At 38.5% G+C, this 20,967-nt stretch overlaps 1 protein-coding gene across 2 annotated transcripts in view; it reads right to left on the bottom strand.

Moving 5' to 3' along the window:
* The window catches only part of ZFAND3 (zinc finger AN1-type containing 3), a 390,125-nt gene that overhangs the window by 56,982 nt on the left and 312,176 nt on the right, over positions 1 to 20,967 (bottom strand). For both annotated transcript variants that reach the window (XM_053603532.1, XM_053603533.1), the window contains exon 4: positions 16,476 to 16,541. In XM_053603532.1, the coding sequence (XP_053459507.1) occupies positions 16,476 to 16,541 (66 nt within the window). The remainder of the gene's footprint in view (positions 1 to 16,475; positions 16,542 to 20,967) is intronic.

Genomic DNA, 20,967 nt, shown 5'->3' on the forward strand with positions numbered 1-20,967 from the left:
GGTACTATCTATCAACATCTCTACTATTTATTGAGCATTTATTAAGCATCATGTTAGTTGGGAGCTTTAGTACATTATTATCCTGTTTCTCTCTTAACAACTTTATGGTTGGATCTATCATTATTCATTCTATCTTACAACAAAGAAATCAAAGGCCATACTGTGCGAAGTTCAGCAACTCTTGTAGTTATGAGGTTGGTAAAAGGGGATGCTGGAATGTAAACACACAAAATCTGCCCCTGGAGCCCACATTCTCAACCACCACCCTTACTTCCTCCCCTTTAGGATAAGGGGCTTTAACTTGGGTACATTCTTATCCCCTAGATTTCCTATAAACCATGTCATAAAGGAACCACTGGAGCTACCCTTCCCCTTCGTCTTTAACCAATTATGAAATCTGTCCTGATTTTGTCCCAGATTTTAGTGTCCACTTTTAGTCCGAGAGAGTGCACTACTGGCTCATGCGTGTAATCCTAGCACTCTGGGAGGATGAGGCAGAAGGATCCCTTGAGCTCAGGGGTTTGAGACAAGCCTGAGCAAGAGGGAGACCCCCGTCTAGACTAAAAACAGAAAAATTAGCTGGGCCTTATGGTGGGCACCTGTCATTCCAGCTACTAGGGAGGCTAAGGCAGAAGGATCTCTTGAATTCAGGAGTTTGAGGTTGCTGTAACCTATGGTGACACTACCCTAGACTAGGGCAACAAAGGGAAACTTTTTCTCTTAAAAAAAAAAAAAAAAAAAAAATTTTTTTCTCTCTGATTCTTACCCAGACCCAGATGAAATAATGCACAAGAATAACATGAAGAATGGACTCTTTTTAATAATAACTGTATGTTTAACATAATCAATAAACAAGAGATTTCAAACAAATTTCTAGAAGCTGATAAAGAATTATTAGAGTGGGTTGAGGTTGAAACCTCATAGCTGCAAGGAAAGTCTTAGCTGGTCTCAAAAAAAGCAGGAAAAGAGAGAAGCAGGGCAGAAAGCAGAGAGGAAAGGGAGAGGGAAAGGAGAGAAAAGGGAAGAAGAGGGGAGGGGAGAGGAGGAAAAGGAAGAAATCGAAGGTTCTATCTAGGCCAGTGGTTCTCAACCTTCCTAATGCCGTGATGTATTTTCATTGTTAAAAAGGGGTCATGGCCCACAGAACTGTTGAGAACTGTTGATCTAGGCAAAGCTGGTTTTGTGGTCCCTTATAGTCAAATTCCCCTTCTGAATTTAAAAGCCTGACAGTAGGTTCTCCACCTCCTCACAGCTAATTCTGCCAGTTAATACCTCTACCCCACTCTGTCCCACAAAGAGCCCCCACTCATGAAACAGACATAGTAGAATATAGTCCTATCCTCCCAATTCATCTAGTATTCTTTCCTAAAAGTCAATAGAGAATGAACCTTTGCCAGAAAATGAGTAGAACCAGAAGCATGAAGGAGAAGACCAAGATAAACAGAAAAACTGACCTCATATCAGCAAGCAAAAAAGCACAATGACAAATCTAACTACTAATTAATATGTTCAGAAGACATTGTGTAATTATTACTATATTATGAAAAAGAACAAAAGTGAGCTCACTGAAAGTATGATTATTGAGATAAAAGCAAAAGAAGAGTTGTAAGTCAAAGTCAACACAATAACCTAGAAAACAGAGGAGTTAAAGACTACCTGAAAGGAGTTAAAAGAGAGATGATCAACAAAGCAGGTCTGGCATATAAATTGTAAGAGTTCCAGAAAGAGAAGAGAAAGTTGGTTGGGGATATATCAAAGACTTCTGGAGCTGAAGGAGGGCATCACTTTTCAGATCTAAGAGGCCTAGCAAGTATTCAGCAGCTTACGTGGGGAAAAAAGGAGGCCCATCAGACACCAAACTACAAATATTAGAATACTAAGGATGAAAACACAATTATAAGAGTTCTAAAGAAGAAAAAATCCAAATATATTACTTATGAAAGTAAAAATCAGTGGCATCTAACTTCTCGTAATTACATGGAACACTAGAATACAGGAAGCAACGGTTTTCATTCAAGACATCTTACACAAACTTTTCATCAAGATGGAAGTAGGAAAGACATTTTCAGACATTCAAGCACACCAACACTGCTTCTTTTAGGCACTTAACTTGGAGACGTACTTGGAAACATGAAAGAATAAAATAAGAAAATGTAAGCAATTAAAGGAAATTCTAGGGTAACACAGTAGGATTAAAGAACATCTAGTCCAAATTGCAGCAGACAGATGGGCTCCAGGAAGGAGGTCACAAGTAGAAGTTATCAAGAGTTAAAACCAAATATTGCAGGAAAAAAGAAGGGCAAATATAAATGCCAAGGAGAGAAAGAAGTGTATCAAAGAGTTACAATCCAAATGTAAAGCAAACAAAAATGAGGCCTGATTTTTTTAGCAACTGATAGAATAGCAAAGAACTAATTTGGCACTGCTATAGGAATATTCTCTTTTAATGGCCCAGAGACCGTGACATTAGATCCATAGAAAAAGAAATTTATTCTTAGCATATAACTTGGTGGCCTGATAGGGAAAGGCCTGATAGGGGGAAAACGTACTCAAAAACATTCACTGAGTCATAATAATGTAAATGCCATTTGTTGGCTTTCAAGTTTTAAAAACAACACATAGACACAACACGGAAGATTTGCTTACAGATATAGCCTGAGTATCTCTAATCTGAAAATCTGAAATCTGAACTGTTTCAAAATCCATAACTTTTGGAGCTCTGGGCCATGTTGCTCAAAGGAAATGTTCATTGGAACACATCACATTTCAGATTTTGGGATCTGGGATGATCGACTGTTAAGTATACTACAAATATACAAATATTCAAAAAAAAAAAAAAAAAGATCTGAAATGTGAAATACTTTTGATCCCAAGCATTTTGGATAAGAGATACCCAACCTGCAATTAACAACCATGACAATATAACAATTACAAGTAAGGCTGATAGGAAGTATGATGAGAAAATATCTCTAATCAGGGACATGAAATCCATACTAAGAGATGGGGCTGAAAGTTGATGGATCAAGAAAGAGAAAAATGAAAACCAATAATAAAATACTAAACACTGGGATGAGGTTTAGTGTGAGTTAAATCTTATATTTCATACCAGTTGATGCCTCAAAAAGCAGAGCTTTAAGCATTTTTTTTCAAAGTAACCTACAGAATGAAAGCACTAAAACACAAACTGTAGAGAGAAAACCTAGTCACTTTTATGGGGTAGGACTGTCTCCAGACTATCACTTTCTCATCTAAACTATTCTGTGGTGTGACAGGCTATATGTGTTACTTTTGAAAAAAAGGAAAGGAAGGGAAAGGGAAAAGGAAAGGGAAGGAAGGGAAAAGGAAAAGAAAAGGAAAGAAAATAAAAGAGAAAGAAAGAAAAGAAAACGTATGATTAAAAAACAAACTGAGCACCACTCGTTCTCTCTTTGTTCTTGGACTGAAAGTACCCAGATAAAGTATAACTTTGCTCATCACAAATTTAAACTATTTAATGACAGCTTGGATTAGCTACTACTTAGAGAACCTATTTGCGCTCCTCAAGTCCATAACAGTCCTCTAACTGCAACCACAGCTCTCTACTGCTACTTACAGCTGATGGGTATTATTAATTTCTTTAGTCAGAAAATGGTGACCACCTTCTAGGATGAACCCATTCATTCATCTCATATAAACTATCTGTTTGCACATTGCACATTTCCCTGTTATAAGACCTTCTCCACATCAAAAAAAGCTGTGATCCTACCTCTACTTTCAACCACCACTATTAATTATTTTTAATGTTCGACTAACTCCATAATAAATAATCTCTCTGTGCTGCCTTTATTTCCTTGTTATCAAGAGCACTGTTAGGCCAGGCATGGTGGCTCATGCCTGTAATCCTAGCATTTTGGGAGACTGAAGTGGGAAGATGGCTTGAGCTCAGGAGTTTAAGACCAGCCTGTGCTAAGTGAAACCCCAACTCTACTAAAATTAGAAATATTAACTGAGGATGGTGGCAGGCACCTATAGTTCCAGCTACTCAGGAGGCTAGGGCAGGAGGATTGCTTAAGCCCAGGACTTTGAGGTTGTTGTGAGCTAGATCTAGCCTGGGTGACAAGTGTGAGACGGAGGGAGGGAGGGAGAAAGGGAGGAAAAACTTTAGAGCTGCAGATGCTGGTGTAGATGTGGAGAGAAAGGAACACTTACATACTGTTGGTAGAACTGCAAACTAACACAGCCTTTTAAAAAACAAGTATAGACTTTTAACTCTTTAATTCTGAAAGAGTTAAAAGTAGACATTCCATTTGATTCAGTAATCCCATAACTAGGTATCTAATCAGAACAAAAAAAAAAGAATTATTTTACCATAAGGACATTTGCACTAGAATGTTTATAGTAGGTCAATTTACAATCACAAAGATGCAGAAACAACCGAAGTACCCATCAAGTCACAAATGAATAAACTACAATATACATATACCATATTCAGCCATAAAGAAAGATGGAGACTACATCTCTTGTATTTACCTAGATGGATTTGGAGAACATACTTCTAAGTAAAGTATCACAAGAATGGAAAAGCAAGTCTCCAATGTACTCAATACCAGTATAAAACTAGTAGATGAACAGCTACATGCCCACACAAAAGAAAAACACAATTAAATTCAAAACCACAGGTGGGTGGGAGGGGGCTTGGTAAGCTCTTACCGATCGGGCACAATGTAGGGGTATATGACACACCTCCTGGGTGAGGAGCTCACCTACAACTCGGACTTTACCTAACAAATGCAAACTATGTAACCATTAAGATGGCTATGGAGCTATGGAGCCATCTTAATGACCTCAGGCTTTGGTTTCTCACTATATTATACAAATTTCTTCCAGGTTTTCTGAAATCTTGTGCTAGCCATGAGCGTCAGCTGTCCTTAGTCCTTAGACTCCGCTGGCCCCTCTTCTCTCGCATCTTTATGATCCTGCGGGAAGCTTTCTCCTTCCGTGAGCTTCCTATCTGACTCGCTCTTCTCTCTTTCCTACCTCTTGTGTACCATCCTTAGCCCCTTGTTCTTCTTCTGTATTCATTCCCTTGCCAGTTCACACAGCTTTAATCTCTATTCTTGATTGATAATTTCCAAAATAGGCCCATATTTATAATTTTTTTACAAGACTACAATAATCTAAAATTTAGCTTGAAACTGAAAATAGTTTCAACTAGTTTTTCTTCTTACTCCTTCCCTGCCCCTTTGTTACATCTTTCTTCCCTCAGTTCTCAGGGTTTATTCTTTGCATTCTTTCTTCAGCCAACTCTAATCAGCCACCAAAGCCTGCCAATTCTTCTTTTAAATTACCCTGTTCCCCCGAAAATAAGACATCCTCTGAAAATAAGACCTACTTACAGGGAAGATAAGACGTCCCCTGAAAATAAGACCTAGCGCATCTTTGGGAGCACACCTTAAAATAAGACACTGTCTTATTTTCGGGGAAACAGGGTACCTTTCTTAGTCATCTCTCTTTCTCCATTCCACTGGCTACTATTCACAGGAAACTCTCTGAATAAATAAGATTTGATTTCTTTTGTAAGTCAAATATTACTTTATAAGCAAAAGGACAAAAAGCTATTTACATTAACCCAATAGTAAGGCATTTTACAGGACCAAAGGACTTTCCCATAAAATTAACTCTTAGTTTATGTGGTACGCGATATTGAGATTGTTACATATCCAGGTTCTATAAAATGAAGTAAATCTAGATATAACTTAAGACATCAGAGAAGAACTACCATTTCTCTAACAGTAGGAAGTATCCTGATAGGTTACTTTCTTCATACTAAATGAAGAAGTATATTCATTTAAAGGCACAAGCGACAAACAAATGAACTATCAGAATGCTCATTAACTCCTGAATCAAACTGGTAAGCCTTTTTCAAAAGTATTCCTCTGTGGCTCTACTATAGATTTCTCCTATCTCAAAGGTCTAATTATTGTGATTTATTGAAGCTGAGTGATCAAGGCTGAACAGAGGCATATCTCAATTTTCCCAAGTACTAGATGGCTATGTGCTATTCAAAAGCATTGCCAAGTCAGACCTAAAGTTTGCCATCCATTTGAAAATACCATCCTAGTGTTACACTTCCCCTCCACATTCTGGTATTCCTTTAACACCTCCTAGTGACTCTAAAGAGCTGAACTCTAAGCATTTCGCTAAGAAGGTAATTCTTTAAAAGAAAAAGACCATGCTAGTATTGTGTTTGCTCATAATGACTGGTATAATCTATCCACCCCGTCTGCACTTTTTGGAATAAAGGTAAGTTACATCGCTCGCTCCCTAAAGCTGGAATTAGTTGTATTTGTTTCTATACTTATTCTCTCTTTATGGCATAAGCTCCTGGGGCAAGATGCATGTTTATCACTTCTCTTGCATGTTCCTCTAGAAATGAAAACAGGACGCTGTCACAGTGGTCTTTTAATAAAGTGCTGCACTGGCTTACTAACCACAGCATCTCAGCTGGTTCTATATTCCAGGTAAGCAACCACTTCTGAAGGTATGATCTATAACTATGATGGCAGGCAATACAATAAGATTACAGCTTTAATCGCCTATGATTATGAAATATTTCTGAAGACCCTTCACTGGGGCGGAGGGGGGTGGGGGTGCCTTGGAAGCAGACACAGGTCTGAGGAGGAATCGATGCCAGCCTACCTGCTGGCAGGAGGGGCAATGGGACTATCTCTTCAGACAGATGAGCAAGGAGGGAAATGGACAACACAACTTGTCTTGGAAGCAACCAGCAAGATGAGGTAGTAAAAACCTATCAGCATCTATCATCCTATCACGGCCCAGTGTCATCCCCAGCCTCTATTAGCCCTCGCTGCATCAGCGCAAGTCCCAGACACTTTATCCTGTTTATAATTGCTGATGAGCAGTAATAAGGCCTCCAGGCCTCAGCTCCGTCCGTTCCACTTCAGCACCCACCTATTAGGTAATAACTTTTATTTACAGCCTTGCTTGATGCGCTGTTCTATTAGTACAGCCAGGAACTGAGTAGGGGGAAAAAAATCTCCTTAATGGGCAGTATTATTGCAAGGCTCAGATGATTTACAATGCAGCTTTGTGGCTGTTCTATCATGCTCCTCTGGTTAGACTGCTTTGGAAAGGCTTCATTTCTAACACGCTGCCCTCTTAACAGGCACACACACACATGCTACAGGGCAGTACCTGAAAGGTATTTCCCAGACCTACCTATCCCACCAAACAAACCAACCAACAAACAAAACCCAAAACCACAAAAGCTTTAAAGGGAAGAGGGATATTAAATTCCTTTGATATTCTTTTTAAATTGTGTTGGCTCAGGCATTTTGCCCCTGTGGAGCAATAGAACACCTAATTAATGGAAGTTCAGGGCTCTTTCTCCTTGGTAAGAATACAAGCTATGACAAAATAAATGACCATAAATATAACACTGCATTTGTCGATCTAAGCAAACTGAATTTGCACAAAGGATGTGGACCATAAGAAGCTCAACCCCACAGTCTAGGCTTCTTACATACACACATCTCCAAAATAGCCACAAGCCATATCACGCCTTCTTCTCCTTTTTATATTAGAGTGCATTTTTATTTTTCAAGTGCAAAAATTCCTCTTAATTAGACTGGTGCTCTGGCTTGATACTCTCTTATATTCAGACTTTTCTCAGAAGGGGAGCCCCTGCTTCTCCTGAGTAAAACCCAAACAAGCCTCTGAAACAATATTTGACTTTAAATACAGCAAACATACATATTATTAATAGATGCTGAGGTGACCCATAGCACAAATACAGCAATCTGTGGAAATGGAACCTAACTCTCATTTAGGGCTAGAATTAAAAAACAGTAAGCTTTCCCTGACCTTTTGTGAAATTTATACATTATAAGAGGTGCTTTTAATCTCAGCTATTATTTACATATTATCAAACCATCTAATTATTTGGTGTCACTCCCTCATTCTATCCTTCAACATAAACAACTGAAACAGACTGATTAAAGTTTTTACAGGGGAAAAGACCCAACAGAAAACCTTTAGCAGGTAGTTTCCCTTCCCCCATCTCCCACTCAATAACCAAAACCCACATGCTGCCAGTAAGTAGCCACTATGATACACCATGATGAACTTGGGTGGGAATTGCTTTTGTGCTTTCCTGTGGCAAAACAAGGCAGGATAGCTCCTTTCTGATTAGAGAAAATTTTACAATCTTGCCAAATATTTGCTATTAATTTTGCCCCCTGCCCTAGGGCCCTCCCTCAGGACCCAAGATGATAAATGCATGAGGTAAAGCATTTTTTTAAATACTTTTTCCTTGCTGTGACAGATTTACTGTTTTGATCTTTCTTCAATGGTTACATTAAATGCTAATAAAAAATGAAAGGTTTATATCTTCCTTAATATTCTCCTGATGGGAACTTGCATATTATATAAGTAGGTCAAATTTCTAATTTTCTATCTCAAACGCCGATACTGCAGACCCAAGGGAAGAGCAATATCTGAAGGACCAACAAGAAAGAAAGAAAAAAGGAAGTGAATTACACAGCTGAGCTCACACCCAAAGCCATCGTCCTTTACAACTCCACAGAGCACAGGAAGATGTGAAGTCTCCTCAGAATCACCACCTACAGCCATTAATACTGGCCAAGGTAGTTTGTAGCCACTAAACTCTCTAGGATTGAATGTATTGGTTGAAATGTTTCCATGGATATTGACTCTAGCAGGAGTTACAACATACAACTGTAGGTATTTCTAAAATTTACAGGGCCACCTCTGATTTAAAACCAACACCCTTTAGCTTCTGAATCAATTTAAAAGATCTTATATAGGGCGGCACCTATGGCTCGAAGGGGTAGGGCGCCCGCCCCATATGCTGGAGGTGGTAGGTTCAAACCCAGCCCCGGCCAAAAAATAAAAAATAAATAAAAATAAAAGATCTTATATAATATAAATGTCTTGGTAAGGTAACAGTAAGGAAGTATTTCCCTTTAAGTGGCTTCTGAATACTGATGTAAAAGTGTTCAGTTCCTCAATCTTCTCTTAACTCCCAGGTGACAGGCCCTTTCTTCTCTTCTCTTTGTAAAAATAGATAATAATATTACAAGCAGACTACCCAAAAGAAGTGAGAGTCAAGAAAAGCTCTGTGGTGGGGGTGGGAAAAGAAACAATCAATACAAGGCTATTCTTTCAATAGTTCATATCATTTTTATCACATTGAAAGGAAAATAAGTGATGCTAGAGGATAAACATGGGAGGGAGGGAGGAAGCACAACCAGGCAAGGGATATACAGTAAAACTGAATTCACAGGTTTCTTAGAGTGGAAAGTTGACACTTCTGAAAAAAGTCCTTGATACTTAATGGGACAGTTTCCACTCTCATTTGCGTTAATCTCAGGCAATACTGCAGCTCCCTTATGCCATGTATGGTTATTTTATTTGCTACTCTACTAATTATAATCATATTAAACACACAGTATTTTTTTAACTATCATTTTCAAGTCTATCAGAGAGTATTATCTACTCAACTTATTTCCTGGAAGAGTAAAAGTGAATATCAATAGAGTGCAGCAAAAGTCTGTTGACAACATCACCAAGTGTGTCAAAACCTGTCCATGGATTTATTTTAATTTCAGAAACAAAAGGACTATAAAATGAAAAGACAAAATAAAGCCTTAAAGAGTAGGCAACTAGACTGGCCACAGTGTTTAAAGCCTATAATTCCAGCACTTTGGGAGGTCAAGGTGAAAAGATTGTTGAGGTTGAAAGTTTAACTTTTTTTTTTTTTTTGAGACAGAGTTTCATTTTGTTGCCTTCAGTAGAGTGCCATAGCATCACAACTCACAGCAACCTCCACCTCTTGGGCTTAGGCAATTCTCTTGCTTCAGTCTCCCAAATAGCTAGGACTACAGGCACATGCCACAATGCCCAGCTACTTTTTGTTGTTGTTGCAATTTGGCGCCACCCTTGGTATATGGGGCCGGCGCCATCCTCACTGAGCCACAGGAGGTTGGAAGTTTAAAACCAGCCTGGGCAATACAGCAAGTCCTTGCCTCAAAAAAAAAAAAAAAAAAGAAAAAAGAAAAATTGAAAAATAGGTAGGCATTGTGGCACATTCCTGTGGTCCCAGCTACTCAAGAGGCAGAGGTAGGAGGATGCTTCATCCCAGGATTCTGAGGCTACAGCGAGCTATGGTCACACCACAGCACTCCAGCCTGGGTGAAAGAGGGAGACCCTGTCTCAAAAAGAAAAGAGTAGGCAATTACCTATAGAGGAAGCATTTTCCTTTTTTTTATATGTTAAAAGGTCTGTCCCTTGATATATTCAACCTAAGAACTAAGAGCTAGTCAATGCCCCCCTGGATGGTGCCAACCCCGTCCCCCTCCAGAGGAGTACAGTTCTAGTCGATGCCCCCCCGGATGGTGCCAACCCCGTCCCCCTCCAGAGGAGTACAGTTCTAGTCGATCCCCCCCCGGATGGTGCCAACCCCGTCCCCCTCCAGAGGAGTACAGTTCTAGTCGATGCCCCCCCCGATGGTGCCAATCCCGTCCCCCTCCAGAGGAGCACAATTCTTAGGCTTGTCGTGGATCCTGCTGAACTGAGATTATTCCGACAAGTAAATTTAAAACTAGTTATAGTTCTTTCTGTCCATTACAGCTTAAATTTATCAATGCAAACTTTAGTAAGAGAAATATAAAATAACTTCTGTTACAATTTTGCAAGTAAGTCTTTATTTTAAAAGGTCACATAGCAGGTCTTTAAATAAGAAATCCTATTAAAAAGACAATATACTTCCCTCCTTCCCACAAGGCATTTTAAACATAATCATTTGATGAAGACAGTCACCTAAATATCCAGAATCCTCCAAGCAAAATTTACTGAAAGGAGATGACTAGATTACATCTTAAGGTATAACTTGATCGTTAGAAAGACAAACGGCAATCTTCTGTTGATTTGTAGCCAAAGAAAGCAAAGCTTTCCTTCACAATATACTTGTTCTTGCCAGGAATGTTGTGAGAATTAACAAGGAACATGTGGAAAACATTCTGAGCTCTTTGAAGAAATGTAAACTGTCTAGTAATCTGAAGGTGTGATATGCTTTAACTCTCAAATTCTAACCAAAAGCAACTTGGGACTTGGCAGTACTTTTCAACTCTGTTGATTGTGAATATCCCGTCTCTAAAAAAGAAAGCAGGGGTAGGGTGGAGTGGGGACAACCACACACCCTGCTCCCCTGATTGATTTCTGTCTGCTTAAATACCAAAATGATTGTGTTGCTATTTTTTTAATCTAAAAATTATGCTGAGTTTAACTGTTAATAGTTTTGTATGACTAAAAACCAGAATCTTTCCCATGTAGCTCACAGGACAAACTAATTTTTCATTTTTACTACAGGTACTTTTTGCAATTCTTAGACTCACAGTTATTTCACAGCAATTTCTTAAAAAGAGTACTCTCCCTCGTTTTAATAGCAACAGAACAAACCGCTTTACACTGCTACACCCCTCTAAATTATAATACCCTTTACCTGATCAAAACAGTAACACTTGAAATATAAATGGAAATCAATTATCAACTTACTAAATCACATAATAATGGGTCTGGCACTAAACTTCAGATCTAATTTTCAAATAACTAAAAAGGAAACAACCCGTTTACCGAAGAAAAGATCACTATCATTTTTTTCACTGAATACTCCTTTTTAAACTATGTCATAATGTACTTTTAATATGCACATACAGTAAAAACTCTGTAAGTTGACCACCCAAGGGACTGTAACAGTCTGGTTAACATATGGAGGTGGTCAACAAAAGGAACTTTATTGAGTACATGTGGTACATGTCCATTCTGTGAAAATTAAGTCAATTTAAGGAGATGGACAATGCTGGGAGGTGGCCAACTATGGACGTTCTCCTACATCTGTATGTGGGGGTGTGTATATGTATATACGTACATATATATGTTATGTATAAACTGTATGTGTGAACTAAAATGTACATTATGAAATGAATTTGCAAAATAGAAATTTATCATTGACTTGAAGAATCACTTTATTGTAGACTAACTATCCTTTCTCTAACATACATAATTATTAAGGGCCAACCTTATATGGACAGATTGGTGGTGGTGGGTGTCAATAAGATCTCACTTAGTGTCTTACTCTATGGCTCCTAAAAAACAGCACCCCTGTAAGATAATGGTTTACCGACCATTCACGCTAGAAGGCCCATGTGGGATCTGCCTGGAGATCTTTAAGAAAGCCCCTCATGCATGTGACAGAGGCATGAATCCCACTCCTGAAGAACTGAAATATAAACACTATCAGGAACAGTCCAGCAATGTAACAGTAACGATCAGTGATTCTGAAGAAAAATGATCAAAATCCCCACTATGTGCAACTTGCTGACTGCAGGACAGAGAGAAAGATAGACTAAGACAGTTAACCAGTGGTTCTCAAAGTAAATCACTTAATTTACCTCTCAAAACCAGGAAGCTCTGTACTCTAATAATGTTAGAGTCAGGGCCAGTATTTAAGGCTGAGGCAGTCTGCTTAGTCTAAGAGGGCATAAAACAGGCTTCTTGAAAAAGACGTACAACAGGGTGAACTTGATGACCTTTAATATCCATCCTGAGAAATGTCAACTTTCCTTCAGGCTTTTTAGGACATGACCTGCACATTGAATTAATTTTCGTCTAAGCCAAAAATTCTCCATCTTTTTTGAGTTGAAAGGTATATATTCATCCAAATGAAGGCCTAAAAATGTATCAGTAAGAGCTCAATGCCTCTCTTTATCACTCACTTATGGTATATCCACCAAAATACTGACATGCAACATAGAATATGATTAAAATAAAAACAATTAATAAAAACTGGGTATAGCAAAGAATGCTAGCACTTCTCATTTATTCTTCTGTCTACCTATTGATGTGTTTATCAACACCATCTAGTTGGTATGCTACTGTAAACACAGAATCTTTAATAAGACTATAATAACAGGCTCAGCACCCGTAGCACAGTGGTTATGGTGCCAGCCACATGTACCGAGAGTGGTGGGTTCGAATCCAGTCCAGGTCTGCTAAAACAACAATGACAACTGCAACAAAAAAATAGCCAGGCACTGTGGCGGCCACCTATGGTCCCGGCTACTTGGGGGGCTGGGGCAAGAGAATCACTTAGGCCCAAGAGTGTGAGGTTGCTGTGAGCTGTGACCCCACAGCACTCTACCGAGGGCAATACAGCAAGACTCTGTCTCAAAAAAAAAAAAAATAGACTATAATAGCTACCAATTGCAGGTCTCCTATGTGCACTTATATATATTATTTCTTATTTCAAACCTTTGAGATACATTTATCATGCCATTTTACAATTGAACAAATTTTGAGATGTCAACTTATTTACTTAAAATCACAATTTGTAAGTGGCCAAACTAGAATCTAAAACCAGATCTGATTATAGAACTCACATTTTAAAACTATTTCACTATATGCTATGTTTTTGAATTTGTGTTTCATTTTTTTCCACATTTCATTCAATGATATGTTTTTCCATCGTCTGGGTAGGAGAAGAAATAATTACAATAAAATCTGAAAAGCAGCGGGGCACGGTAGCTCATGCCTATTATCCCAGCACTGTGGGAGGCTGAGGAGGAAGAATTGCTTGAGCTCAGGAGTTTGAGACTTGCCCAAGCAAGAGTGAGACCCCAGCTCATAAAAAAATGAAAATCCCAGCTGGGCACCATGGACTTCCAGAGGCTGAGGCAGCAGGATGCCCACAGCCCAAGTCTGAGGTTGTAGTGAGCTATGACGCCATTGCACTCTGCTCAGGGGATAGAGTGGACTCGGTCTCAACAACAACAACAACAAAGCAAGAAAATAAAAAGAAAAACATAAAAAATAAGCAAGGAAATGAAAAAAAAATCTGGGGCAGCGCCTATGGCTCAGTGAGTAGGGCACTGGCCCCATATACCGAAGGTGGCGGGTTCGAACCCAGCCCTGGCCAAATTGCAACAACAAAAAAATAGCTGGGCGTTGTGGCAAGTGCCTGTAGTCCCAGGACTCAGGAGGCTGAGGCAAGAGAATCGCCTAGGCCCAAGAGCTGGAGATTACAGCTATAAGCTGTAATGTCATGGCACTCTACCAAGGGTGACCAAAAAAAAAAAAAAAAAAAATCTGAAAAGCAGTAACAAGATGTAGGGAAAAAAGAACACAGGTTTTTGCATCTGAAAGATATGTGTCCAAATCCTGGCATCATTACTTACTAGCTACACATAGTATTAACTCTGGAAATATACTTAGCTTTCTAAATACCCCTTTTTTCATCTATAAAAGAGGAAGAAATGGTAACTATCTTGCAGGAGTGTTCTGAAGATTAAGTGAACATGTATATGAAGTGTATTAAATGGTGCCTGGCAAGGAGAAAGCATGCAGTAAATGTCATTATGTTATCTATTTATCTGTCGATTTATTTATTTATTTAATGAAACAATCTCATTCCATCGCTCTAGGTACAGTGAAGTGGCGTCATAGCTCACAGCAACCTCAAACCCTTGGGGTCAAGGAAACCACTTGCCTCAGCTTCCCTGGCACTACAGGCATGCACCACAACATAGTTTTTTCTATTTTTAGTAGAGACAGGTCTTCCTCTTGCTCAGGCTGGTCTTGAACTCCTGAGCTCAAACAGTCCACTTGCCTCAGCCTCTCAGAATGCTAGGATTACAACCAGCTGCCATTGTTATTTTTAGATACCCAAAATAGCATAGGATCTGAGAGAAGGAAACAGATCTACCTAGAAGATGGACAACATATACATGATATAGGAGAGGTTCCTGTTATGATAATTTCCATGTCTAAGCTGAGCACACAAATCCCTTTCCCAAACATTTTAGAATGACCCACTGCGTTCAAGGTTCACTCCTTGACTGCTACCTGAACAAGCTGGTAGTGCTAACAGTGAACTCTGCGCTGAGAGTCAAGGCTAGAAAAAGGAAGACAGACTAAACAACACCATGCATTTGAAATTTGGGATCTCATCTCAAAGGGCTCTCAGTGTTTTCAATCTTCTGGCTGGAGGGAGAAGGCAGCTGGCTCTCTGACTTCCCATTGGCTAATAAAGACAGTCTGTCACTCCAGGGCATACTTCTCTTCTATCTCAATTAAAGTAAAGAAATCAACTCTACCTAGTGAAGCTCAGGCATTAAGTACAGGAGAGATGAAAGCATGCCAGGACTATCTCACACACCCCTGCCTCAAAGTTAGTTATTTAGAAGAGAAGAGTAAAATTAAGTTCCTTAGACTTCAATGTCTAGATGTTATTCTGAAACTGTATAAAGACAGGTCTGAGGTTAATATCAAACTATTAGCATTTAAAGGAGCTAAGGTTTCAGTATAAGTCTGTACATGGAAATAGCTTGTGCTATTTCTGATGGGGAGTTTTAAGGATTTTTTAAGTTATGAAAAATACTGACTGTGACCTTTAGAAAGACAATATAATTATTTCAACTCTTCCAAATATAATCCTTGAGATATTTTAAAATGTAAGAAGCATTATTTTAAAAGGCAAATATCACTTAAAATAAATTAAGCTACAGGCTAAGGGAACAATGGGCATTTTGATTGCTCTTTGGACAGCTATAAGATTTATGGTTTCATGTTTAATAAAAATGTCACAGATACACAAAGATATTTTGGGGACTCTATGCATCTGAAAAGAACAATTTCAGCATATCCATGGCTTTAAGATGAATGATAGATAATAATTTTTCAAAACTACTAGGATACTATAATAGTCGATTTAAAACACTGATGGGGGTGGGGGAGCCGCAGGGGAGACAGAGTCTCACTCTGTCACCCATGCTAGAATGCACTGGTGTTATCATAGCTCTTTGCAACCTCAAACGATCCTTCTGCCTCAGCCTCTGGTGTAGCTGGGACTTCAGACACATGCCACCATGCCTGGCTAATTTTCCATTTTTAGTAGAGACGGGGTCTTGCTCAGGCTGGGTCTCAAACTCCTGACCTCAAATGATCCTCCTGCCTTGGGCTCCTAAAATGCTAGGATTACAGGTGCAAACCACTGCAACTTCTTTCACCCTCTGGCCTCCATCATTTAAACAAAGTTTTTTTAGTAGGTCTAAGACTTAGACAAATTAGCCATATGCTACAAACTGGGCAAGGATTTACATTTTCTAAATGTCTCATGTCTTAATAAAATTCTTCAGATATTAGGAAGTAGGTAAATTTTGATACCCACCTTCCTGGATCAAACAGCCAGCATTAACTCTTATCAATCTGATGCCCTCAAGAATACACCCTGATTCTCTCCTCACACTCCACTCCCAAAACTAAGCACATTATTTTATCACTCCAAAACTGATGAAATAAATTAGAATACCCTGGGAAGCATATCAACTTAGAACCAGTTGCTAATTTCTGTGAAGAATTCAGATAAGGATGAATTCACGTAAAAATGATGATGTACATACCTGTACCACAGGATCTTTTGGTTGGTGTGATTAAGGAGACATGAGCTGTGTCTGTGCATGGCCCACCTAGAAACAGAAAGGCAGGCACATCAGTCAGGACACATATACTCTACATGCCCATTGTTGCTCTTGAACAAAGAGAAACCTAGAAAAGGAAAGAACCAACCTGCAAATATACAGGAGGAGGAATAGGAAAGATGGTAGTGGTGACAGTGGGTTAATTCTAAGGCCCTAATTTTAGTTCAGCAATTTGCTCCATAGTCTTTTTACATTCTAACATGCTTTTCACAAAAAACAGTCAATGCTCACATAATGTTAACAAGGTAAAGAATACAATTTTAATTAGAATTCAGATCTAATAAGGCGCCGGCCCCATATACCGAGGGTGGCAGGTTCAAACCCAGCCCCAGCCAAACTGCAACCAAAAAATAGCCGGGTGTTGTGGCGGGCGCCTGTAGTCCCAGCTACTCGGGAGACTGAGGCAAGAGAATCGCTTAAGCCCAGGAGTTGGAGGTTGCTGTGAGCTGTGTGAGGCCACGGCACTCTACCGAGGGCCATAAAGTGAGACTCTGTCTCTACAAAAAAAAAAAAAAAAGAATTCAGATCTAGGTAAGAAGAAATTACCCATAAGTTTGGGAAGATGAATTCTTCCACAGAGTGATAAGGAAGGAATACTTCCTCTTAGACTGGAGTCAGTAGTCACACTACTACCTCTGAATTTATTTAAAAACTGGTCTTATTTAAAGGGGGGTAACTCCATTAGAAATAAGAAACTGCTAAGCAGAAGAAATAAGGATCACTTTAATACACTATAATGAAAGCATTACTGATCAAAGAAAAATGTCTAGTTTCATTATAAGAAGTATGACATGAGAGGGCTTTTATGGAATATTGGTGGGCCCAGAGACCTGATGCACAGGTGTAATTCAAGAGTATGCAAGAGATGTAATAAGTCAGTCTTCAGAATCAGGACTGAAGTTGATATTAATATATATATACTCCAACATCTCTCACTGACATGTCCTACCTTCTGAATTAAGAAGTTACCATAATAACTATAAAGACCAGTGGTTCTTGACATGCCCTGGTAGGGGTAGTGGTGATGACTGTAAAGGAACAGAACACATAGACAAATGTTACATGTTTATTTTGAAAAGGCTCCCCAGGTGACTAGCAGAGGGGAAATAGAGTTACATGGCATAGTTGTATATTACTTTCATATCAATGAAATAGTCACTAAAAAGGAAGAAAAGATCAAAGAACTCTGAGATCTGTTCCTACAGTTTATGCCACTGAGAGTCACTGAGAAACTTAGAGATCCCACCTACAAATTTCACCATTAGCCCATTCTTTCTTATACCAAGGCCATAATGGCAGCAACCCTTAGTGGGTGTAAGAAGACAGAAAGGGGAATTTCTAAAAAGGAAAAAAAATGATGTAAGTACACATTGTTAACTTCAAAGAACACTTAGCAAATACCTACTATATGTTACCACAGATTAGTCCCATAGTCAGAGAGCTTATAATCTTCATAGGAAGACAAAATTTATACACATAAAAAACAACAAATGACAGCAATCAATAGCTGGATGGAAAATGACTGGTCAAATGCCAAAGAACATGAAACAGGCAATAAACGCTGTATGTAATCAGAAAGGAGGACATTCACCATTGTCTGACATTACCTGGAAATGTAAGAATTTGAAAGTGAGGCAAGAAGAAATTGGAGAGTTTCAAAAGTCAGAGCAGAGAACAGGGTATTTCAATCGAAAATTTTTCTACAGATGTCATACTCACCAGAGAAAGCTTAACTTACTAAAATTCTAGAAGTTCAAATGGGCAACCATGACACGAAAATAGGCAACGTGAAGGGGCAATGAGCTACAAGCAAACCTAACACAGACCCACCAAGTTCAAGATCCCTCTGGGTTTTTATAGCTCCATAAAATGCTGTAGCTGTTGCTTCCACTTAAGTTTTTTTTGGTTTTGTTAAGAGAAGAATTCTTATTTCTTGAAAAGTATAGGCTTTTATAGAAGACTCAATTTAACCCTGGCAATTATTTCATATTTGATGAGAAATCTTGGATGAGTGATCCTCAATTACTTTAACAAAAATAAAGGAATAGCAAAACTGCCAATAAGCCAAATTCTTATAATGAATTATCTGCACAAAAAGGCCTCGTAATCCATAAAGCTTTATATTATGTATCATTACCATTTTCTCTTCCACTAGATTTTTTTTTTTTTTTTCACTTTTCCTTATACCTGAAGAATTCAGAATTCAGCATCTTCAACCAGGTGTTATGCTCCTGGGGATCAAGAATCACCATACTATCTATACTAGGGTCATGACTATTTGGACAATGGATGATAAACAATGCTCTTCAAGTGACCACTGCAAGTGTTTAACTTAAAAAAGAAGAGTAATGCACATTTTTAAAGGACTTTTTATGAGGTATAACAAAGAGAATGAAATATGAATTATAACAAAGTGCAATGATGTGCACTGGTCTTAAACGTACATCATGAGATTAGATATACATCATGACACACTTGTGCCAAAATACAGTACTAAAATATTTCCAACATCCAAAAGTTCTTGGGATCACATTAAATATATAGATTCCCAAGCCCTGACTCTGGAAATTTTGATCCAATATATTTGGGGTTGGGGGGACTGGAGGAGATTAGTGTACATTTCTAAACCAGCTGAGCACAATGTAAATATTAACAGCCCAGTTATTTCCAACTTCTGATAACGTTTTCTTATTCCCTAACACAGTATCTGGCCAGGATCACTGAGTTCCCACAACACAGTAAGTAGCAAAGAGCATAAGAGTCAAAATGGTTATCTAACAAAATGCCTTTTTTCCCCCCAAAGGATAAAATAATTCATCCAATAAAATTATAAGAGAAGGAAGAAACTGTCAAATCAAAATCCCTAAAGAAATGTGGCTGGGACTCATGAATTGACACTCCATATTTACAAATGTCTTAGAGAATTATCAAATAAGAGAATATATACCTCATCTTTAGGTTGAAAGTTCATTATTTTAAAAATTTCTAGTGAATGAATTTCTGTAGGTTTTGGCAAATACACAAATTAACTTTAAGGCTACCTAGCATATCTCAATGTGCATCGTCATAAGTGCTCTCCAGAGAGCTTGTTAAACTAACAACCCAATCCAGTGAATTCACCATATTACAGTACCAACAGAACCACAGTTGAGCCAAGATAAACGGACAGCAGGAGTACCTGGCAGTGATAACACACCCTAGCTTTGATAATTGGGCAATATTATAAACAGAGAGCTTGAAATCTATGGCAGGCTGTAACCTATGTAAAATCCAGGACAGAAACATATGAGCACCACACATATTTCACCCTAAAAACTGTGCTGTCATCTAATACTCCCATACTTAAGAATGAAAGGAGCAGCCACAAGAGATTACAGTTATCTACCCTTATATAATTACAGATAATTCCAAATCAACTCTGTTAAAATGAATGCAGGAAATAAGGACAACTGAAGGGAAACCTTTTTATATTTCTATTTACAACAATAAAAACAGGCCATGTGGTTTCGGTAACCAAGATAGTTTTGAGACATGGTAAGGGGTCAGGGTGTCCACTCAATAAAAGGCACAGAGTTGCTTTTTGTAGACTTTCTAATGCCTGAGAAAGGGGTTGGTATATGTTCCAATAAATCACTGTAAACTAGTCTCCATTTTTAGCCTTTCTTCTTTCCAAGCAGCAGAGGAGACAGAGCTAACAATTGAAGAGCACGGCGAGGAAGCCTCTTCATGGGCACAGGTTCAGAGGTGAATGTACAAAGTGTATGAAGTGTATGTGTGGTGTGAGACAAAGGTTGAGAAAGTAAACACATTTCTAAGCATAGGACAAGTCAAAGTATTACCTTCTAGTCTGTCTCAGTGTCAACAAGTTTAAAAAAATAAAGTTTTGTGTTTTTTTTTTGTAGAGACAGAGTTTCACTTTATTGCCCTCGGTAGAGTGCCATGGCGTCACACAGCTCACAGCAACCTCCAACTCCTGGGCTTAAGCGATTCTCTTGCCTTAGCCTCCCGAGTAGCTGGGACTACAGGCGCCCGCCACAACGCCCGGCTAAAGTTTTGGGTTTTTTAATGTTTAAAAAAATCAAGTGTCTTGCTTAATATGACAGGGTCTCTGGAGATTCTAAACCAGGCAATATCAAAACTAACTAACCAGAAGTAACTTTTAGCCAATTATCATGAATGTTTTTTTCCTAAAGCAAAATAAGTAACTGAATTTTTTTCAAATTTCTTCAATATATGGAGATATTTATTTATTTTGTATTTTGCATTGTATTTTACATTGGATATTACATTCAGAGAACTTTTTCTTTAAAAATATCAAGTTTCAACAATTTAAAGTTTAGAATTTATAAGTGTATAATGCCTTTGGCAGTGTGGGGTTTGTGACTAGAAGACTGAATATTTTACCTTTTCTTCT

The sequence above is a fragment of the Nycticebus coucang genome, chromosome 9, assembly GCF_027406575.1.
Source record: "Nycticebus coucang isolate mNycCou1 chromosome 9, mNycCou1.pri, whole genome shotgun sequence".
In the NCBI taxonomy this organism is placed as follows: Eukaryota; Metazoa; Chordata; class Mammalia; order Primates; family Lorisidae; genus Nycticebus; species Nycticebus coucang.